Below are 22616 nucleotides of genomic sequence, written 5' to 3' on the forward strand. Positions count from 1 at the left end.
CCATCTTCCCCAGGAGGCACGAGAGTTGAAGAAGGGTCCCCTTCTTCCTTGTCATTAACTGTCGGGTTAGCTTCTGGATGCTCTGGACCCTGTCTGTGGATAGGAATACCTGACCTTTGACCGAGTCTATCACCGCCCCCAGGTGGAGGATCTGGGTGGCAGGTTGGAGGTGGCTCTTCTCGAAGTTGATTGTGAAGCCGTGACTCTGGAAGGCTTCCAGGACCAGTTCCATGTCTCTGACAGCCCCCTCGTGGGATGATGAGAGAACCAGGATGTCGTCCAGATAGCAGGGGACTTGCACCAGGAAGGCTCTGGCTGCTACTACTGCCACCAATTTGGTAAAGGTGCGTGATGCTGACTATAGTCCGAAGGGCATCGCGCGGTACTGAAAGTGCTGGCCCGCATACTCGAACCTCAGAAACTGTCGATGGTCCGGGTGAATGGGCACGTGTAGATAGGCCTCCCAGAGGTCTAATGACTGAAGGAGGTCTCCTTGGCGGACTCCCGCTAGGATGGAGCGGAGGGAGTGCATCTTGAACCTGCGATACCGGACAGGTAGTGCTGTGACGGGGGCCCCCTGGGCCCTGAGCTGGGATGAAAGGGCTGCTGGGGGGGGTACAGTGAGAACCTGCGCTCATGGCGGCGGTAAGACGACGGTAGGACCTTCCTTTTGTCCTTGTCCTCGACTAGGACTGGCTCCAGGGCCTCTCCGAATAGAGCGGGTGCCTGTAGGGGGCCGCGGCCAGCTTCCACTTAGCCTTAAGGTCGGCCTTCCAAGGTCTCAGCCAGAAGAATCTCCTCGCTGTAACGGTTGAAGCTAAGGATCTCAATGTGAACTTTGCTGAGTTGAGCGAGGCGTCTGCCGCATACTCGGTGGCCGCGATTATTTTATTGATGTCCTGGCGCAGCCTGGTGTCCTCGGGGGGGGGGTCTTTCCTGCATCTGCCGGAGCCAGATAAGGGCCACTCTGCTGAAGAAGGACGTTGCCGTTGATGATCTAATCGCCCAGGCCCCCGCCTGGTGTGCCTTGCGAAAAGCCCATTCCATCCTCTTGTCCTCCGCCTTGAGTCCATCCAGAGGGTCGGTGGAAACGAGGGAGGTAGAGGATAGAGTCGCTACAGGCTGGTCAACCAAGGGGAGAGCCAGCAATTCCTCCAACTCGGGGGCCAAGCAATACAGCTTCTTGTCCAGACTGCTGGGCGATGTCAGGGAGGCCGGTTGACCCCAAGGATCCTGTATCACATCTGTGAACAGCTGTGGGCAGGGAATGCAGTCCTTCTCCTGTGTGGAGGATTTGAAGAGGGCGTCATGAGGCCCCGAAGTTGAGGTGGAGGGCCTAACATCTCCCGGCACCCCCAAGTTAGTTGTGAAGTGGGCCTTATGGAGCAGCGACTTGAATAGGGCTGGCCGAAATAGGCCCGTGAAGGCCGGGGTGTCCGGCATCAGGCCCTCATCGTCTGAGAACTCCATGTCCTCCATCCCCCCTTCTGCCTGGTCTGACTCATCCGAGGAAGATGGTTGGTCTTGGGGGGGATGACGTTGGGGCTGAGGTTGATGCCCTGTCGCCTGGGGCAGTGGTTGTGGCAGTGGCTGAGCTGCTTGTTGAAGACTCGCTGCTAAGAAAGCGGAAAATGCTGAAGAAAGCATTGCCTGCAAGTCGAGCTGGTTCTGTGGTGAGGCCCCCTCTGGGAGTCGTAGGCCCGCCGCCATTGGGGTGAAGGTCTCCTCCCGCCTACGGTGAAGTCTGGGGGCTGGGGACCGGGTCACTGGGACCTGTGGAGTCGCACACCGGTTTTCCTCTACTGGAAATGAAGGATGGCCCGACCCTGCCCCAGCCGGGGTTGCTGGTGTCTGAGCCAATTCGGCCAGGCTTGCTATCCCAGTCTCTGCCTCCCTCTGCAATGTTGGTGCCGCGATAGGGAAACTAGACTCTATGGCGGAGGCTGCAGCGGCTGCCTTCTGCGCCTTAGCGCACTGGCGCTCCAGTGCATTGTGGCGTCTTAAGGCGTCTTTGTCCAGAACAGAGAGCACCCTGTCCCCCTTGGACTTGTGGGTGGATTTTCCCGAGCGCTTGCTACACTTCTTTTTTTCTGACTTGGACCCCGTACGCGGGGGGCTTAAGTCCAGGTCTGGGTCGGAGGACAGCAGGGAACCTGACATGGCAAGAACAGGTATGCGAGGCAGCCCAAGCCAATGATCACCTGGATTGTGATCCTGCTACTGGCTGTGGATCTCAGTGAGCTGCCGGCCCCAGGGTCCTCACAGTCTTGCTCCACCCAGAGGGTTGCCTGCCGAACCGCCCTGCTGGAAACCTAGTCGCCTGGTAGGTTCCAGCCACAGACCGAGCACCATGGTCACGTGAGGGGCTGCTCCTCGGTTTTAGCCAAAATGGCGGCCCGGGGGTCCGTCAAGATGGCGGGCGCACGTGGTGCGAGCTTCCGAGGGTCTGGCGGTGCCGCGGGCTTGCACTGGCGGCCCGAGGGTCCTACCAGATGCCGCGCTCCGAGTTTCTGTAGCATAGGGTGAACGGGAGGCTCCCCGCGGCTCCCGCTGCTGTGCCTCGTGATCCGCTGCTCCGAGGCGCTTCTAGCCCTCCGCTCGTCGGCGCGAGCGATCCTGCTCATGGAGAGGCTGCTGGAGCGCTCTCCCTCCTCAGCAAAAGTTTTTTCTTTTTGAAAACAGCGCCACGAGGAGTAGCGTGGGCGGGCGAACTCGGAACTCACTGCCCAGCTGATTAGCGCTGTTGCCGCTCCCAGCGCTAGCGCGGAAAAACCTGAGTACAGGAAAAATAATACTCAAAAATAACTAAAAAGCCTATATGCCCCTTTGGGAAAGGAAGAGAAAAGAAGAAAAAAACTACCTGAAACAGGAGCTCCACGAACACACTTCAGCTTTTGCCAAGAACTGAGTGAAGACTGGGAGATCATGGGATTGGGGGCGTGGCTAGGCAGCCGGGAAAGGGAAGAGTTTTAAATTCAACACTCAGTTCTTTGCCAAAGGCTGAAGATTAACCCATTTGTGGATAGTGGGAGCAGCGCACAGGAAAATTACATCACCACCCAGCAAGGCTCAACCAAACTGGACTCAAAACACAGCCTACAGAGTTGGCCCTGCATGGCCCCATGGGCGTCTAACAACCATTCAGAATATAAGCTCAAAGACAATGCCCAACAGAGGGCATAAAACCAAGGCATTCTCAGCATCTCAGCCCTTTTTCTGCTCAGGAACCCAGGCCATGTGATCCTGTTCAGGAACTCAAGTCATGTGACCCTGTTCATCACCTTCTTTCCAAGCAGCTTCCATGAATCCAGTGTCTTTTCCCCACTTGGAACTGAACCCAGATGGACATTTCTTCCAACTATGTCAAAGCAATGTTAACCATTAACTTACACCAGGGCAAAATACTTAAGATAACCTAGCAATGGCTAATCATGTCCACCACCCCATTCACTGAGGGACAACATTGAAGCAAGACAAATATAGCAATAATTTTCATCTACCCCAACCGCCAAATTTAAAATAACTTCTATTAGTGTAGTAATTCAGGCATCAGGCTAGAAACCAGAAGTCCCAAGGTACCCTCGCCAAGAAAGTTGCAGGCACTTGCCAGGCAATCACCAGGTGCCAACACACACTAGAAGGCATTCACACTAGATGCAATGGAGTGGGGCATAATGGTAAATATATCTACAAGATCTACAAATGAAAAAAAATAACATTAGATCTTTGAACACTAATAAGAATAAGAAACTTGCTTTTCAAAACATGTATTTGGGGAACATCAAGGTTATAGGCCAGAAAAAGAACTTGGGGGAAAAAAAACAATTCTGAAGAAAGCAATGGCAAACCACTTCCATACTATTGCAAACAAAGCTATCCAAGCCTACAGACAAGGCACTGTAATTTAACACCAGCTGTCTGCAATTAAAGTAAGTTCGAATCTTGCCAGGCTCAAAGTTGACTCAGCCTTCCATCCTTTCTAAGGTAGGTAAATTGAGGACCCAGTTTGTGGGGGCAATAAGCTGACTTTGTATAAAATATACAAAAGTATGAAGGCTATTGCTTAATGCACTGTAAGCCGCCTTGAGTCTCCGGAGAAGGGCGGCATATAAATCAAATAAATAAAAAAATAAAAAACAAATCTACTTGGATGTATCCATGAAGTCACCAGGAGTTGATCTTTAACTCAAGGCTGCATGAGAAAACATGTACCATAAAATTCAGATCATTTAAATACCAATAAATAAGCATATACACGCATAGATACAAACGCACACATGCACTAACTGCAGGGGGTTTCCAGAAAGGTGCTTCCCCTTGATATCTTTCATCCCAATTAATTTTCGTTTCTTGTTCTTTGCATAACAGTTATTCTCAGGTTACAAATAAATCGCCTAAGACAGTGAAAACAATGAAGCAATGTTACGTATCTAAATGGGAAAGAAAAGCAGATCAAATAACACAGTTGTTCTCAGCAGGATTCTATGTTTTGAATTTCATGCTCATAAAGCTTCCGTGTTTGCAACAGAAAATGAAGGACCTGCGTATTTAAAAAGGTACATACTGAAAACTCTAAATTTGGAGCTTATTTGAAACAAATAAGAATCATCTGATAACAAACACTGATTTCCATCTCTTACAGTAACATAAATCTTTTGGATCATTAATTCCAGGCCATAGGAAAACAGTAATTCCATCAATTAAAACACCCTGAAATTTAATTCAACTCCTGGTGACCACATCCATTATGGAAGTGAATACCACTATCAAGCTTGGTTTTAACTTCCCCATCTAGCTAACTGTCATGGAATTCCCAGAAAGTTCCCCACCCAAGTCCTAACCAAGGTGAAACCAACTTGGTTTCTGAGATCAGCTAACATCAGCTACGTAATGTCAATAAGTGTAACCAAAATGGTTTCTTACATCTAGCCAAATACAGAGATAAATACATTTATTCATAAAATAAGATCCAATGACATAATGAGCTCTGCTAATGAGAATCAAGACTTCCCGCCCCCCCCCAAACCCTATGCTATATTGATTAATGTTTGATAGGGGTTTGCAATAAATTCACTCAATGCCCAGATTGTAAGGATGGAGCAATGTAATTCAGAATAGAATTTAGAATTAAATCCACCTTTATGGAGGTGAATTTGAAGCATTCTGTTTTGAACTACCATAAAGTTCCTATGTTGTCAGTATGAAGACTGAGGAAAAAGGTTAATTCTACCATTTATTTTAAGCAATAGTCAGGCAGCCTTGTATCCTAAATACTAGTTTAATATAATTTATAATGTACATTTCCACACAAATTATTTTATGGAATTGTCTTTTCTTAATCCTAAAAAACTTGCCAAGCTTCATCCCAACATAAAAATATAACTGTCATATGAATTCCACCCCACTCTCATAAAAATGAAGCAGTTACTGATATTCTTAATTTTCCCCAAACACTATTTCCTTATTCCCATTTCAGATCCAACCATCAAAACATTTCTGGAGGTCCAAATCAGGCTTCTGAGTTGGAGAAAGTGACTATTTAAAACAGAATATCTGTTTTGTAAGTTCCATCACCAGTGGAACCAACCTAATGGTATTTTGACTTCCTAAGCACATTTGGAAGGTATTAACTTGATTTAGGGTAAAGTAAATGGAGGGGAGGGGAAGGAAGGGAAAGGAAAGGAAGGGAAGGGAAGGGAAGAGGAAAATGTTAATAATGAGAGTAAAGGAAAAAAGAGCAGACCTCATATCAACAGCTTGTAAGCTTAAATAAATTTCTTGGATAGCTATGTGTCTCCACAGAGGAGCTTCTTAACTGACTATACGTAAGTTGAAACTAGAACTTAAAACTATTTTATTAAAAGCAACTTTAAAGCAGACAAGAAAAAAAATTGGTATGTGAAATGTAGCTCTTCCAAACTACATTTCAGCATGTTTACTTTCTATATAAGTATTTGAGGTTGCTTTTTTTTTTAATAAAAGGATATGCAGAATGTGTATGCAGTATTTCTGTCAAGACATCTGGTAAGCTGCAATTTGAGTTGTTAAGCCACTTTCTTTTTATTTGCAAAATAAAATCTTTTTTGCCTTTTTTTTTTTTTTTGGCAAATAAAAAGAATTCACTAAATTGCAATTATGTCCATTGGAGCATTACATCAGTTTCTGAACTCCAGAAGAAGATTTTAAGGAGACAACATATCTCACTCCTATTTTGCTGGTTGACTTTTAAAAAAGACAAAATGCTTCATAAAATAAGCTTAGCCTAGCTTATATAGTCCAGTTATTCATTTACTTCCAAGATTCTTATCCTGTCACAAATGATCCTTGAATTAGAAAGTACCAAGGACCCCCTACTCCAGGGGTCAGCAACCCGCGGCTCTGGAGCTGCATGTGGCTCTTTCATCCCCCTGCTGCGGCTTCTTGTCGCCAGTCGGCTCCATAATTGATAGGGCTTTCAGTTAGAACCAGGGCCGGATTTTCCTATAGGCTAACTAGGCTTCAGCCTAGGGCCTCAAGATCAAGAGGGGCCTACATTCAAATTGTTAGCAAAATTAAAATTACACTTTCACTATAGGTGAAAGGGCCTCATAAGTGGAATAGCCTAGGGCCTCTTTTCATCTAAATCTGGCCCTGGTTAGAACAGGTAGAGGAAAAAGGACGCCGTGCTAGGAGGAGACTCTATGGGGGGGGGGGCGGAACCAGACCTCCAGTCAGTATAGGAAAAAGGATGCCGTGCTAGGAGGAGACTCTATGATGGGGGAACCGGATTTCCGGTCGGCTCCAGAATTGAATGGGGGACTTACAGTTAGGACCTTTGTAGCTCTTTGAGTGTTTAAGGTTACCGACCCCTGCCCTACTCACAAAGCTTGCATTTATGTCCTTAGAGAAGCTTACATGGAAGTTTTCTGTATTGTTTGACAAGAAGCAATGTCTGCAAACTACTTTCATATGCTTTTATATGGTAGTGATAATAATGATACTAATAGTATCAAAGGATCATAAATGATACTAATATTGTCAAAGGATTTGATAGTAACCCTGTGTAACCCTGCCACATATTGAAATGCACTCAAGAGCAGTTTTGTAGAGAATAGGCACAGGATATATGCAATGAACAGAAAATTAATTTACTCACTGTTTATAGAATCTACTCTCTTAGTTAAAAAAATTGCCACTTCCACTCTGTGGTAAGTCAATGTGCCATTTACTTTTAATTGGTGGCTCAAACTGAGGCAGAAGGAAATTTATACTACAGGAACAGATTCTGCCTCAAGGTGTATCATAGTTATTAACCTTCTGTAACCCATTTCTCTCCAAATGTTGTGGAACTGTAAACCCCCAAATTTTGATTGTATATAAAGATCCTGCATTCCTATGGAAGAAAAGAGAAGAGGGCGTCAGGTGGATGGACTCTGTTACAATGGCAATGAGTACATTGTTTGAAGGCCTGAAAGACCAGGTTATGGACAGATCATGATCGAAGAAATCTATATATGTGGTTGCTCAGAATCAATAATGACTTGATGGCACATTATCATCATCCTACATTTCCAAGTGCCTTATGTACCTCATATTTGGATCCAGTGATTCAGACTATCAAGTTATCATTTAATGTTGCTTTGGCATTTCTGTCTGATGAGCCATTTTTATGGCATTTTCTTCTACCCTAACAGACCATCACAAAATTCCCATAAGCGTATTGGCGTTTGTGGTAAATATTTCTTTGTGGTACATCATTTAGCCATGACATATTCAAAAGCTCTTTTTTTTTAAAGTTCCACAAAAGGGAATAGATAATTATGGTTGTATTTCAGAAAAGTATTTTAACATATTGCTATTGTGAGGCACATTCAGCTTTTTTCGCATTGATTTAGTAAGATTTAGGAGTAAATCTTACTCAGTATTACTGGAACCCAACCTCTTTTCAAATCAGACTCCTTGCCTCACTTCTCTTAAGGAAAAGATTGTTTTTCTACTGTCTTATCTAACAGCAGGTTTGCAGTAATTATAGGCCACAAAACCAAACTGTTAGAAGTACTGTGACAGCTGGCCTCCTCTATTTGGATAAATGCTGTGGTTCCATGAGGATAAACACTATTATCTGAAAAAGTCTTCAAGTGAACAGACATCCCCACTCTCAATGAAAGTATGTACAGCCCATAGATAAGGCTCCTGTATTTGGGTTGCAAACATCCAAATTACAACTTGACATGAAATATTGATGCTAGTTTCCCTTTGATGCCATCTGGATTTTTGTAGGTCAAACATCACACGCCTAACATGCATCAAATGACAGCCAAGCGTGCTTGGAGTCCTTGTGGCTACTAGAGTGCATTACCCATAATACGCAGTCATGCCTGGTGAGGAATGATGCCGTTGTGGCTCTTTTTTGGTTATTTACCACATCAGATTGCATATATGCCCATCCGCAGATAAGTCAACCTCAATTTATCCAAAATATGAAAAATGTTCCACTCGTAGATAAGCCAACTTGCATTTTTCTTAATATTTGGATTCAAGGGTCAGTTTATCCTTGAATATATATAGGAAAATATAGATACTTTTTAAAAAGTGTATGCATATATACTCACAGATAAGCCAATCCCCAGATAAACTGAACTGGATTTTTGGGTGTATTTTGGTATCCTATCCCTGTGATATGTGAACTGTCAAATTTGCATCAGGTTAGCACAGGCAATTTACCCTTTATTCTTTCCAACTCAGCTAACACATAACAAATTACATGCCAATGTATCCTTCCAGAAATTATATAAATCTGTGATCTTTATATTAGAATGTTTTGAAAGATTACTCTGATACATTTAGAATTAGTACCAATTTACTCTGCATTTTTGCATAATATTTTTTTCAATTAGATTGAAAGGGAGCTGCTTATTATTCATTTTTTCACTGTCAAAATTTTCATTTGTAGATAGTTTTTATAGTTACCTTTAAATAGTAGATAGCTGAATCTGTATATGTACTGTGTGTATAAGGGAGGGAGGGGGAGGGGCATTGGGAGAGAGAGAGGGAGAGAGAATATGAACATGTGAGATACAAACACTTTTTAAATTAGAAAATTATCATTCCAGTGGTCTGTAGCCTCCCTGGCACCCTATCATCCCAGCTCAGTTCTAAGGGAACACATCACGGGGTCACTGGGTTTTTTTGGTTTTTTTTTTCAAATCAAACAATGGGTTCAGGGAAGGCTGTGACATGTGCCCTTCTTCCACTGTCTCCTGGAGTTTGCCCAAATTCATGTTTATTGTGATGGCACTATTTTAATCATCTCATCCTCTGCCATCCCTTTCTTCTGATTTTATAATTTAGATAAACTCACTAGAAATGAACACCAATTAGATATGTAGGAATGTGATTTACCAGTTAAGTTGTTTCCCAGATCAAAATGTTATCAGCTTTTGCTTATAGAAAGTTCAAGGCACCAGGACTAAAAGTAATAATCTTGTTTTATATTCTTTCATCCATACAGAGATAGAAAACTAGTATTTGTTGTACAACTAAGTTTTGATTATAAATTTAGAACAGTTTAATCATGAGCAATATCATATGGACAGAATAAGCACTGTTTCACTTTGAGTGAACATGCTTCATAATATCAATACCAAGTTAAACTTACTCAAAAGTGGATAAAACTACAGGTGAGATAAGATACTAGCATCTGAACATAGGCCAAGGTAATTTATAAACAGTCTTACCAGATTTGTCCAAAAAGGAAGTTATTTATTTTTAACTTCTACGATGCACCATAGACATATACCCAAGATAAGTCATTGCATTTAAAACATGTTTCATTCAACTATCCAAGTTCAGCTTGGTGTCAGCTAGATTGTTCAGCTTTAGCTCCCTTGAATCTTAACCATAGCCACAGACAATTTAAAATGCCTGTACGATCTTATTTATTAAGCCATTTGACGCAGTGTTATTTTAAGAACATATATCGTAGATTCACATTCTACTTTATGGTACGTGGTTCTTTTTTTATTTTTTGTAAAGTCAGGTCTTAAACACTTTGTTTACCACTTCCTTTACTCTACCCTACCAAACACATCCATAAAGAAAAGTGTAAAAACCTCAAAAACAGCTTACATACCAGCCCAGTGAAAAACAATCTCCTGGCTTTAAATTGTTGAGAACTAAGCATTTTCAATATCTAATATCTATTATCAGTTACCAATTCAAACAGTTATCAATTCTCCCCAAAATAAAATTGTTTCCTCCTATCTATTTGTAAACCTATTAGAATGCCTAAGTGTCAAAGTGCATCTGCATTTGTGTATTATTTCTATATTTGTTGCAGTTGTTAATGTACTTGCATCAGCCTTATCAAATATTGACAATAAAAACATTTCTCTGTTTCAAGTGGTTTCTTTCCATATATATTATCCACTTAAAAGAGTTTTACAATTTCAATATGATATAGAGGTGCCAGTTTCTACTCCCTCCCCACCACCATCACATATACATTGTGTAATGTTTTAGTATTTTAAATTCCTATTTTAATGGAGAAAAGTGAGCACAAATTATCAAAGAACCTGTCAGAAACTGTTGTAAAATCAGGAATATGCCTGCAACAAAAATGAAGGTTTTTTGTTTGTTTTTTTAAAATAGCCATTTCTATTAGGATTGGGGGTATAAGAAGGAGAGCATTCGTTTTTCCTGCTTGGAAAAGTAATTTTACTAAGAGGGGAAAAAGAGGCACTTTTAGAGCTTGACTTTTAAAATTTTAAAAATTGGCATATTCTGCAATGTCACTAAAAATGTACTCTATACTGGGAAATATGGCGCTATTTAAGTTAATGTGTTCAGCAAGTTAATGTTCAGAATTCAGATAAAGTAAAAAATCAAAATATAAAATATAGTACAGTAATAAGACCATATGTTGTAAACAGAGTAAATTAAGTAAAAGAAATATAAATACTTCTGTGATACCCCTACAATTTACCCCAATCAGATCACATATACAATTATCAATTGTACTATTGGTAAAAGGCTGTATTATGTAACTTTTGTATAAAGGGTTGTATTATACAATTTTGGGATTCTGGCTGCACATGAAATATGTTGTTTTAATTTAAGGACCACAATAGGCAAAAAAGGAAAATATGTTAAGATACACGACATCCTTAAACTTCTATTACCCTATGTTTTGCACATCACTTTTATATCTTTTAAATCATCACATTTATATGATGAACCATCCAACCAAGGTGATCGACACAAGTTATCAACTCTCCAAAAGTAAAATGAATAGTGGCTTACTCTGAATTATGCTATCCTGCCTCCATAAAGAAAGATCTTCGCCTTCCACATTCTGAAAATGTACTTGATGCTGGCAAAGGCAAGTTTACTGCAATCACACAACCATATCCCCACTAAAATAAGCTGAAATGTTTATGAAGTTGAATCAGTTATCTTTGCATTTAGCAGTTATTAAAAAGGAGAGACACATAGTAACATGAGGCTGCTCTTCAACTTTTGTGCATAAAATAAAATAGAAAGTAAGTTGCTGATAATAGATTTTAAAAAATACTAGACAACTTATGACCTCTTGGGACATTCTTTGAGAAAAAGGTAGTGCAGTGTGATGTGACCAGAATTAACATTTTTTTTCTGAATGGCACTGCTATTACTTTGCCAGGAGGTCAAAAAAACCAGTGGGAGCAGAAGCAATTTCCAATTTTCTGCCAGCTTTCCCATTTACTTTGCTTGTGGGAAGCTGGCAGGAAGCATTGGAAATCACAATCACATGACTGCATCTGACTGTGGCAGCACTGCAGCAGCCGCAACTTTGCCAACACAACTGGTCTGAAGATCTTTGACATTTCAATTCCACTAATATAATAATTATAAATAAGATAATAAGATAATAATTTGTACACATTCTTTAAGTTAGCTGCTTGAGGTACAATGGTTCAAACTGCTGCACGATGATGCACCATTTTGGCTAACTGAAGGTTACAGACAGACAAATGCAGGGAGTTTTAGTAGTACATAGATGCAGTGATTCCACTACACTCTGTTCTTCTAAGCAGAGAAGCACAAATGTTAAGAGGGTTAAACTGGAAGATAATGCAGAGTTATACTGTGAAAGGCTGGCGTGTGACAGCTGGGGAAAGCTCCGTGACAGCAGCTGCTCGTGTTATATAGTAAATCACAAAGAAGCTCATTTCTACCTTATTTCAGGCAACAGCAATTTATTCAGCTCACTTTTCCAAGCAATTGGCTAAGATCAGGTTCTTCAAGCAGTTCAGCATGTAAACTGCTTTGTCCCCATCCTCATCCTTCCACTGAAATAACTAACCTTATCTTACCCGTGTTTAATGTAGCATTTCTTTTTCATACATCCAAACTGGGGCATACTTGACCATTATTGATGTTTTGTTTGCAAGCGGAAAAGATTAATTACATCCAGGAAAAAAAAAATTTTTTTTTGTATTTCCTCATCAGTCAATACTCCATTTACAATTCCTAATGAGAATAAATCATTGAAATGACATTTAAAAAAAAAAGACAACACTCCAAGCAAGTTAACGTATCATAATATCTGAGTGTTACGACTCTTACCATTGTGACTGGTGACTATGTTTGTGTGCATACTTGGAGAATGGTCTTGCTCCTGATTTAACGCTGAACCGATTATAAACACCACTGTTTGCCACTCTGAAACAATCCTTTAACTGTGTCTCCCTGCTACTGTGACTTAATCAAGCTAACAACAAACACACCTAGATCTATTCCATCACAGGGGGACTTTGATTCAGGATAGCCAGTATAAGTTGAAAACAAAGGAGAGCATTATTATGAGCACAGAAGCATAATAAACTAAAACAAAGCAGTAGTTTAAGTTTGAAAAAGTGCAAGAATTCATACACTGAAAACACTTCATTTATCTCCGCATTGAGTAACAGAGATATGGCAAACAGTCCTTGCACTGTTCAAGAGACTGTAACATGGATCTAATACTACTTAATTTTAGACGCTCCTAAGAACTCTTTGCACAATCAGTTCATTCTTTTCCTGCCGAAAAGATGATAGCAATTCTCCTTCCCACCCCCCACCCCCAGTACTTCAGAATAGAACTGGGGCTGGTTTATATAATAGCAATAACTTTATTTAGCCTTTAAAAGACCTCATTTTATTGCTAAAATTAAATGAATGTTTTACTGTGTTTCTATGTCAATTATGAAGGGTTTTGTGCGGATACAATGAATGGATTGTGGAAATAGTTGGCATAATTAAGAAGCCTATTAACACACTAACTTTGATCTAGAATTCTCTGCCACTGTCATGAAGCTCAGGCTTGCCTAAGTTATCACACATTTTCCCATATTTTCAATTGCTACTGATTAATTAAATTTCTTTTTTAATATAGTTTCATTAAAACTTTTATGAAAGAAAATTAAAAAGAACAGAAATTAATGGAAAGCAAGAAAAATGGAAAGGACCCAGAAGCAAAGAAAATACAAAGACGTAGTTTATTTTCTTCACAGCAGTTATAAATACAATAATAAATTTACCTCTTGCTCTTGTAGCATTACTCAGTTTTTTTTCTATAGTCTATCCTATCTAATCATCAAAATCATAAATCATAAACTCGTTTTTTTTTCCTGCTTCATGTAAAAAGTCCCTGAGGGTTTTCCAGTCACCAATAGATGTAGATAAAATCTTTTGCTTAATCAACTAAGTCAGCTTGGTCATTTCCACAAGTTCCATCAACTTCACCATCCACTCTTCCACTGTGGATAATACCAAATCCTTCCATAATCTCACTGCAATTGTCATGCATAAAAACAAAGTTCCATGACTTTTTTTTTTTACAACTGTTCATCTATCTGGTACGAAATTGAAAGTCTTCAGTTTCAATTGCATATTAATTTTTAAAGTGCTGTGCATTAGCGTGTGTATCTGAATCCAAATACACGTTCCAGCTTTTTTACAAGTCCACCAAGCATAGTTGGAAGTACACCAAAAATCTTATTTTCCAATACCTTGCACAAAAAAAGCCTAGTTCAAATTGTCAAAGGCCTTTTCTACATCCAAGAAGATCAGTGTGGATTTTTTTTTATTATGTTGCTCCAAATATTCCAAAAATGTCCAGCACATTTCTAACACTGTTCTTTAACTAACTTTTAGGTAAAAAAACAACAACACTGATTCTCATGAATGAAATCTTACACAATTATTTTCAATCTATCAGCTAGAAACATTATGAATAACTTGTAATCATTATTCAATAGTGATATCAGTCTATATAGCTTTTTGTTAAATTCCAATCTTGTCCCTCTTTAGGTATTAATGCTATATTAGTCTCTTTCCAAGTATCTGGCATCTTTCCTTTCTGTAAGATAACATTCATTGTGTCTTGTAGAGATTGTAAAAGTTCATCCTTAAGACATTTGTAATAAATACCTGATAGTGAGTCTGATCCAGGCACCTTTCCTGGTTTAATCTTTTTTATAGTTTCAGAAACTTGTCTTATTGTTATATGCCTATTCATACAATAACAGTAAATAAATATTCATCTATTTTCTCTAAAAAGATGTCACTTCCTTTATACCAATTAGAATATTGATAAAATGCTTTCTGTATGGTCATATTGTCTATTTTTTTTTTAATTTGATTTATATGCCGCCCTTCTCCAGAGACTCAGGGCGGCTTACAATGCGTTAAGCAATTTAATACAGTATTAATACAGTATCTCCCTCTTGCAATTTCAATATCATCTTCTTTCCCTATTCTTCTCGTAATTTATATGCCAACCAATATTCTAGCTGACTTGCAAACTCAAACTCTGTTTGCTTTGCATAGTTCATTTTTATTTCCATTTCTCTTACTGTTAACATAGACAAGTGGTGCTGTAATAGCTTAATCTGCTAGGAAATATTAATATTCTTGAGGAATTTCTTTAATTCTTCTTGAATTTAATGTTACATTGTATAAAATAACTTCTGATAAAAGCTTTACTTGTATCCTAAGCCATTCTTAGTGCCTTTGCCTATATTACCATATCTTTAAAAAAATATTTTCTTTTTACAATTCTCTAGCATTGCTGATTTGTAACAGTATTTTATTTAGTCTCCATCTAAAAGACCTGGATTGCCTTTTATCAACACTACTGAGCAATTAAATTAAATGTAGCAAGAAAGAAGTTTAACCAAGATATCATAGGAACTGTATAAATGTATTCAAAACCTTTATTTTAGTTATGTATTAGGGCTGTGAGTACCTTTGTATGTGCTTCTGACATGAAAAGACAGACAGACTTTAGATTCAAGACCAAAACAGAAAATATGTGGGCCCCAACCTGGCATCTGCCTGCAACTCATTAAACCATCTCTGTCTTCCTCCATGATGATGCAACTCCTCTCTATATCTGCCCTGCAATTTCTGGAAAACCCATCTTTGGTTTAAGAAGTTGCAGATAGTATGCATCTCTGGGCTTTCTAAAGTTTCTTGAAACTAATCAAGAAGAGAAGCAACCTAGAACTAAGAAGAAATTTCCTGACAGTTAGAACAATTAATCAATGGAACAAGTTGCCTCCAGAAGTTGTCAATGCTCCAACACCAGAAGTTTTTAAGAAGCAATTGGAGAACCATTTGCCTGAAATAGTATAGGGTTTCCTGACCTGACCAGGGGGTTGGACTAGAAGACCTCCAAGGTCCCTTTCAAAACTCTGTTATTCTATATTCTAAGTGCCTTTTTCTCTATATATACAAAGTGCTGCACAGTCTATTACATATTGACATTACTGGAGACTGTGCTTCATGAGCCACTCCACACTATAGTCAGATTTTACAAAATTGGGCACAACTGCAGTGTGCCACACATCTTCAGAACAGTATCCAGATTCAAATCTGCTCATGGGGTTCAATATATAATTGACGCTGAAGCTCTTCAATACAAATGCCTGAGCTGCATTATCTCTACTTGCTTGCTAGTGAAAGCATCAACCAATCTGCTGCACGCCAAGAGATAGGGCACATGGATGATTCTTTCCATTTCAATTATGTGTTGCTAAAATTATGTCAACGGTAAAATCAATGAAGAAAACTAAGCTCAAGTCTAGACAGCAAATGTTGTCAACAGCATTAGCTTTCTAAAGTAAGGCAAAGCAAATCTGAAACCAGTGATGTTTGCCTAAAAGAAATTTTTGCAAAGTCTGCACAGCTGACAAGAGATATACTGAAGCCCAATAAGAACAATTTTGTTTATCATTCAGATGTAATAATGGAAGAAGAACAAACAATTGTATTCAGAAGGAAAATTGCTCAACATAGTCCTAACTGGGTAAAGTTAACTTAGTAAAACACATCTTCCCATCTTCTTAGGTGATTAAAAGTCAATTATTAATTTGGCAAACATAACCTATTTAGTTATTAACAACTATCTGAAGTCACATGTACCTTGGTAAATGCTGATAGCAGGTTAGACATTTCAATGGAACAAAAGATAAGACTGCATCAAAGGTATACCTTCTTTACAACTATGAGGAGGGGGGAGGAGAGTGGAGAGGGGAGGGGAGGAGGGGAGGGGAGAGGAGAAGGGAGGAAGGGAGAGGAGAAGGAAGGGAGGGAGAGGAGAGGGAGAGGGAGAGGGAGAGGGAGAGGGAGAGGGAGAGGGAGAGGGAGAGGGAGAGGGAGAGGAGAGGAGAGGAGAGGAGAGAAGGAGGAATGTAGTTTCCTAGTTATTTTATTTTATTTCAATGATGCTGAGCCAAAGAAACTTGACTAAATAATAGCTTTGTGATCCATTTCGCAGATAGTAAATGACACAACTTGATTCCAGAATTCTGCTTCAAACACAACTGAGGTCTTTCATGACCAAATGTAAATATGTGTGTGTGTGTGTGTGTGTGTGTGTGCGCGCGCAACCAAACCAGACAAAGAAGTTCCATACCACACAGAATGCTAGGTATCAGAGGATTTCATCTTGGTTTCTCTCCAGAACCCACCCCCATAAACTAGCTTGTTTCTATTTGCAGGCTTAATAGTATATCCTAAAAATACACCATCCCCAAGCAAGTTTGGTGACAGAAGAGGTGGTACACCTCCACTTTTATCTAACATTAATTGAAACCTATTTATTCCAGGACTTCGGGTGGCCTCTTTTTTCCTATAATAGTTTCTTGTATTTTTAAACTTCCATGGGAGGAAACCAAATTTTTCCCCCAGAAAATCAGAAGAACTTGCTATGGTAGATTAGCAACCGAGAGCATGGAAGAAGGTAGGTAGTTTGGGCTGCTGGCACAAAAGATGACAAGCTGGATGAGGCTCTTCAGGTAGGTTCTCAGCAGAGAGAGAGAGAGGAAAAGATTGCCCTGAAGGGTTTACAGCTCCCATCAAGGTGCAACGTCTAAGAGCAATAATAGAAGAACAGGATGGATAGTTGTCATAGCGAGCAAATGGCACCTGAACATACCTGCAAATTTGGGACTGACTGCATCTACATTCTTCTCACTGGATGAGGAAATGTGCATTAACATATAACTATGTGTCATATATAAGACTGTGCGTAACACAGCAAAATGTTTATTTTGGCCTTCAAACCTACAGCAATCTTTCAGCTCTAAGAGCTTCAAAAGCTCTTAGAGGCAACCATGTATGGAATACACATACAGGGGCTCACCCTGGTTTAAATCTGTTGCTAATCTCTTGCCATTGCTACATACTGATCTCTGTACAGAACCACTCCCGCTGAGGACAAATGAAGCACCACTACCCTTCTACGTATTTCTGCCTTTGGGGCCTCATGAGATGAAAGCCTGCTTAGCAGGCCAGATCCTAAGCTCACAAAAGCTTCTACCATTGCAGCATTACAATGCCACATCAATCAATCTGTGTTACAAAAGATTATCAAGAGGATCCTTCTGCACATTAAAACTATCTAGCCATAGTCAGCATCCAGACAGCACCCTCTATACACCGCCTGCCTGAATGTGAACTAAAGCTTCAGCCATGCAGGGATAAACTAATTATCACCATCCATCAGCAAAGATCCACTGATAAGATTAACAAAATAGGATTATAATAATTCTAATCCCAGCATTTCAGAGATGCCAAACTATTGCGATCTTTGCTGCCACATGACAACAATGGAAGAGAAGCAAACATTCAGCGAGATAAACAAAGCCAACAGTACGTGTGGATAGCCATAAACAGCCCTTTAATTCAAACCAGGACTGAAATGTAAATGGATACTTTTATGATGCAGCTTGGGCTTTCATTTTCGGCTTTATTAAGTCTGGCATCCAAAATGACATCAGTAGAGAGGCAGAACACAAGAGGCACCAGATACAGTTACAACTCGATTCTGGGCACGCTTAGGTTTAAAGGCAAGTAACAGTGTGTTCAGTTGGGAGGATCCCTTGGAAAGAATGTATAAGCTTATCATCTTAAAATGCAGCGAACAGTTTTATGATACGCTATCTAAAGCCAATGCAAAACTTTAAAAAATAAATTATTCGTCAAATATCTCCTCCATCTCCAGAACAGGATAAAGTCTCTGGCTTCCCCTAGACTAGAGCAAGTCTTTAGACTGACCACAGGGTAAAGAAAGAGGTATCCAAAAAGGTTGCTAAATAAGAGTCTTAACAGCTGTTGCAAACTGGAGCCTCCTTCCCTTTAGAATGTCTTCAGCCAGATTTGCCTTTCCTATTCAGGCTGCTCAGTTGTTAACAGTTTTCATCTGCTCCAAGGCCCAAGATTAAAGTTTCCCAACAGCTTATCGGGAAAGCGGGTGAGGGGCTACAGTCCCCGTCCCCACAATAAAGTTGCCACGAAGGGCAGCTGTAACAAAAAGGAAAGAAGTTAAGACGGCGCATTAGCTTGAACAGATGACAGCACTCACGAAAAGCCTCCGCGCAGCGCTTCCGATAAAAGAAATTAACCGGAAAAGAGCTTTAACTTTATGGAGTTTAAACACAGGGCAGCGCCGTGGAAATATTTGTACGGGGTTTGGTCAGCCATGATGCCAACTGAGGGTCGGAAGGGATCGAAGCGGGATAAAAGCAACTGGAACGGTATGATAAAAAGACAACGAAGGCGGCTGGACGCCGCTGGGTTCCAGAGGGCGATGGAAGGAACCTGTTGAAAGGCATCGGAGAGTCCCGGCTTTCGTCGCAACCAGCCTGCAAGCGAGCGCCAGCTGCCGCGGACCTTAAGGCTAAGGAAGCGAGCGAAACGAAGGCAGCCCCGGGCGGGTGCTGCGCCCAGAAAACCTCGCTGCACAACAACGACGAGGCAAAACTATGGGCTTCCAAGGCGCTCAGCTCAACCCAGTCCGGAGTTCCCGTCGGTCCCGCAAAAAGCCCACAGAGAAAAGGTCGGATGCCCAGAGAGCAAAAGGAAGCTCCGAGGAAGACGGGAGCCCAACAACCAGCCGACACCGCCCCCCCCCCAGACAAGAGGACTCCCGAGGTTAAGCTCCAGGTTTCTCCCGCCGCTTCCAAGCAGAGAAGGGTCCCACCCTCCAAGGCCTCGTCGAAGCCTCTCCCCGGAGCGCGCGCGCTGAGCTCTCCCTACGGGGCGAGGGCACCTCCCGAAGAGGCGCTCACCCACCCACCCACCAGCAGCGAGGCCAGGAACGGAGGAAGAGGAAGGGGCTCCGGCCGCTTTGGCCGTTCTGCTGCGCCCCACCCTTACCAGAGCTCTGAGGAAGACGAGAAAACTGACACCGCCGCCGCCGCCCCATTCCGGGCCTCTCACCTGGATGAACTGGATGGTGAGCGCAGATTTGCCCACTCCGCCGCCTCCCACCACCACCAGCCGGTACTTTTCCTGCCCCGGGCCGTCCCTGCAGCCCGCGGCCATCGAGGAAGAGCCCAGGCCAGGAGAGGCGACGCGAGGCGCAGCGCTGCAAAGGTTCGCGGCTCCCTCTGTGATTCCTCCACACACCCCCGGGCAGTGGATTGCCGATCGCCGCCTTGCCAGCCACGGGAACCGCAGGCCCAGCCGCTTCTAAGCGCCGAGCGAACAGTAGCGAAAGGAGGGGCGAGAAGCCGAGTCCGCGACTCGAAGGCGGCTCCAGACTCCTCCTCCCCCTCCCCACCTCCTCCCCCTGTTGCTTTCCTGCTCGGCGGCCTCGCACGGAGTGAAAGAGACGGCAGCCGCCGCCGCCTCCCCCCCCCCGCTTGGCCTAACAAATGGCCGTCGGGAGGTGGGGGCAGCCATGCAAATAGGGGTGAATATGCAGCGGGTGGGCAGGGGTTTTCTTTCTCCGCGAGCGGAGGCGCGCCTGGGGGGAAAAGGAGCCGAGGCACGCGCCCAGGCATTGTCTAAGCGCTGGAGGGGAGGGGACGATTTCACACTTTGGAGCCTCTGAGGAAGATCGACGACGCCTTTTTTTTTGCCCCAGTCCCGGGCTAGAAAAGAGATTTCCCTTTTTATTTACATCTCCCCAGTGAAGAACCCCGTCCCGCCCCAAACTGCCGCCTGTGGAAGGAATTCATCACTCCCGGCGGAATCGGGGGCTGCGCCACGCCTCGTTGCTCGTTCGCGTACTAGGGCCACCTTTTTGGTCCTGAGATCCCTTCCAGCTTGTGGAGAGGAATGGATTCCAGATGTATAATTCAGTTAGTTTTAAAGCTAATAACCTCCCTTAAACCAGGGATTTGAAATCCAGCAGGTTTTGACAGGTTCTGGAGAACCGGGCGGTGGAAATTTTGAGTAGTTCGGAGAACCGGCAAATACCACCTCTGGCTGGCCCCAGAGTGGTTTGGGAATGGGGATTTTGCAATATCCTTCCCCCAGGAAAGGTGAGGGAATGGGGAATTTGCAGTATCCTTCCCCTGCCGCGCCCACCAAGCCATGCCCACAGAACCGGTAGTAAAAAAAAATTGGATTTCACCACTGCCCTAGGACCTTTGTGGAAGAGTTTCATTTGAGGCAGAGATAAGCCTGGATCTGCTTTAACCTAGCCGGGCAATAGAAAGGATTTTTATTTATTTTTTACTTGTACCAATCCTTTCTCCGAGGAATGGACTCAAAATTGAACAGCCCTCTCTCAACAGAGGGAGAGGGATACCACATCATCTGTCTCCAATCTACAACACGGTCCTTTCACCAGTTCCATGAAGGCTCCACAGTGCATCCATTTGCGCTGTTCAGGTGACCCTGAGGACACAGATAAACTTCTAGGTGGCCTTAAGACCTGCTAAAAGAATGCAAATGACCAGCTATCTGCAAGGAGTATAAATCTTTCCATTCCCCACCATCCAGTCAGAGCTGAAGAAGCTTCTTGGACGAGAAGTGAAACATCTTCAAAGAAAAACCAGAAAGTCCAGTTGCCTCTTGAAAAAAAGCACCTTTGGGACAACCATGACCTGGATGACTGAGAATCTCCATAGACATTTAGACTCAGAATTGTCTTTGCTTATAATCCCACAATTCTGCAAAACAAAGATGGCCGAGACTTCTGGGCACAGTTTTTGAGTGGCTGCAACCCTTTATAGACCAACATCAGGGATAAATCCCTCTAGCCTCCCATGTTGTTAGCTTCTAAAAGCTATTAAAAACTGAACTAGTCAGGAAGAATTTGGTCAACAGAGTTATGGCCAGTAGATTCTTGAAAGCATGAGTGGATACTTCTAGATCAGGAGTGGACAGCCTATATCTGTCGCTAAGCTCTTTTCTCAACTCTCCAGAATTTGTGGTACTGACATTCAGCAGAGGATTGATAAATAGGCAATGTTTTTCATGCCTTGTGAGAGGAAAACAACATGAATAAGACATCAGAGTGATAGGATAGGAGGTACAAAATAAAAAGAAAGCAATTAAAAAAAGAGAAAAGCTTCTTTTCATTAATTCTTCCCTAAACCCTGTTCCGGCGTATTTGCGTGATGTCATCAGAACATCACCCCACCCACTGCTGTCATTAGTGGCCCTTCTCCCAAAAATGTGCAACATTCAATCTGTTGTAGACAGATGACGCCTAAGCATCATCAGCCTCACCACACCGTGCAGCTGTTGTCTTCCTTCAGCAGATGTTCTGTGAAAAAAAAGATTAGTTTCCAGCAGAAAATGATATTGTTTAAATGTATTTTAAAATCTTACGAATGAGATGGAATTTGACCAGTGAGCATTCAACCTCAACCTCAACTTTAACCTACAATCTTCAGGAGATAACTTGGTTATACACAATTCTGATCTTCTTGTTCTCACATCATCTTCATTTATATCAACAAAATCTATTTAAAATATTTTCCCAATAACACTTGTAGCAAATAAAAATCCAATATATACATCATACCAATCTCCTTGAGAGACATGTATAAGATATATATTGTTGTTGTTAGTTGCAAAGTCGTGTCCGACGTATCACAACCCCATGGACAATGCTCCTCCAGGCTTTCCTGTCCTCTACCATCCTATATATTGAGATAGATAGATAGATAGATAGATAGATAGATAGATAGATAGATATCAATATATAGATATATATTGGCTTAGACTAATGTTATATTAATGCTAAATCAGAGGTGAAATCCAGTAGGTTCTGAAGAACCGGTAGCAGAAATTTTGAGTAGTTTGGAGAACCAGCAAATACCACCTCTGTCTAGCCCCATGGAGATTTTGCAATATCCTTCCCCCAGGAGTGG

The 22616-nt window shown here is 41.9% G+C and overlaps 1 protein-coding gene across 1 annotated transcript in view; it reads right to left on the reverse strand.

Moving 5' to 3' along the window:
* The window catches only part of RRAS2 (RAS related 2), a 53483-nt gene extending 33166 nt beyond the window's left edge, over positions 1–20317 (reverse strand). The window contains exon 1 of the mRNA XM_034417005.3: positions 19726–20317. Within this exon, the coding sequence (XP_034272896.1) occupies positions 19726–19830 (105 nt within the window). The 5' untranslated portion in view covers positions 19831–20317. The remainder of the gene's footprint in view (positions 1–19725) is intronic.
* Between the last annotated feature and the right edge of the window lie 2299 nt (positions 20318–22616).

Source organism: Pantherophis guttatus, chromosome 1 (genome assembly GCF_059756535.1).
Source record: "Pantherophis guttatus breed Tessera chromosome 1, ASM5975653v1, whole genome shotgun sequence".
In the NCBI taxonomy this organism is placed as follows: Eukaryota; Metazoa; Chordata; class Lepidosauria; order Squamata; family Colubridae; genus Pantherophis; species Pantherophis guttatus.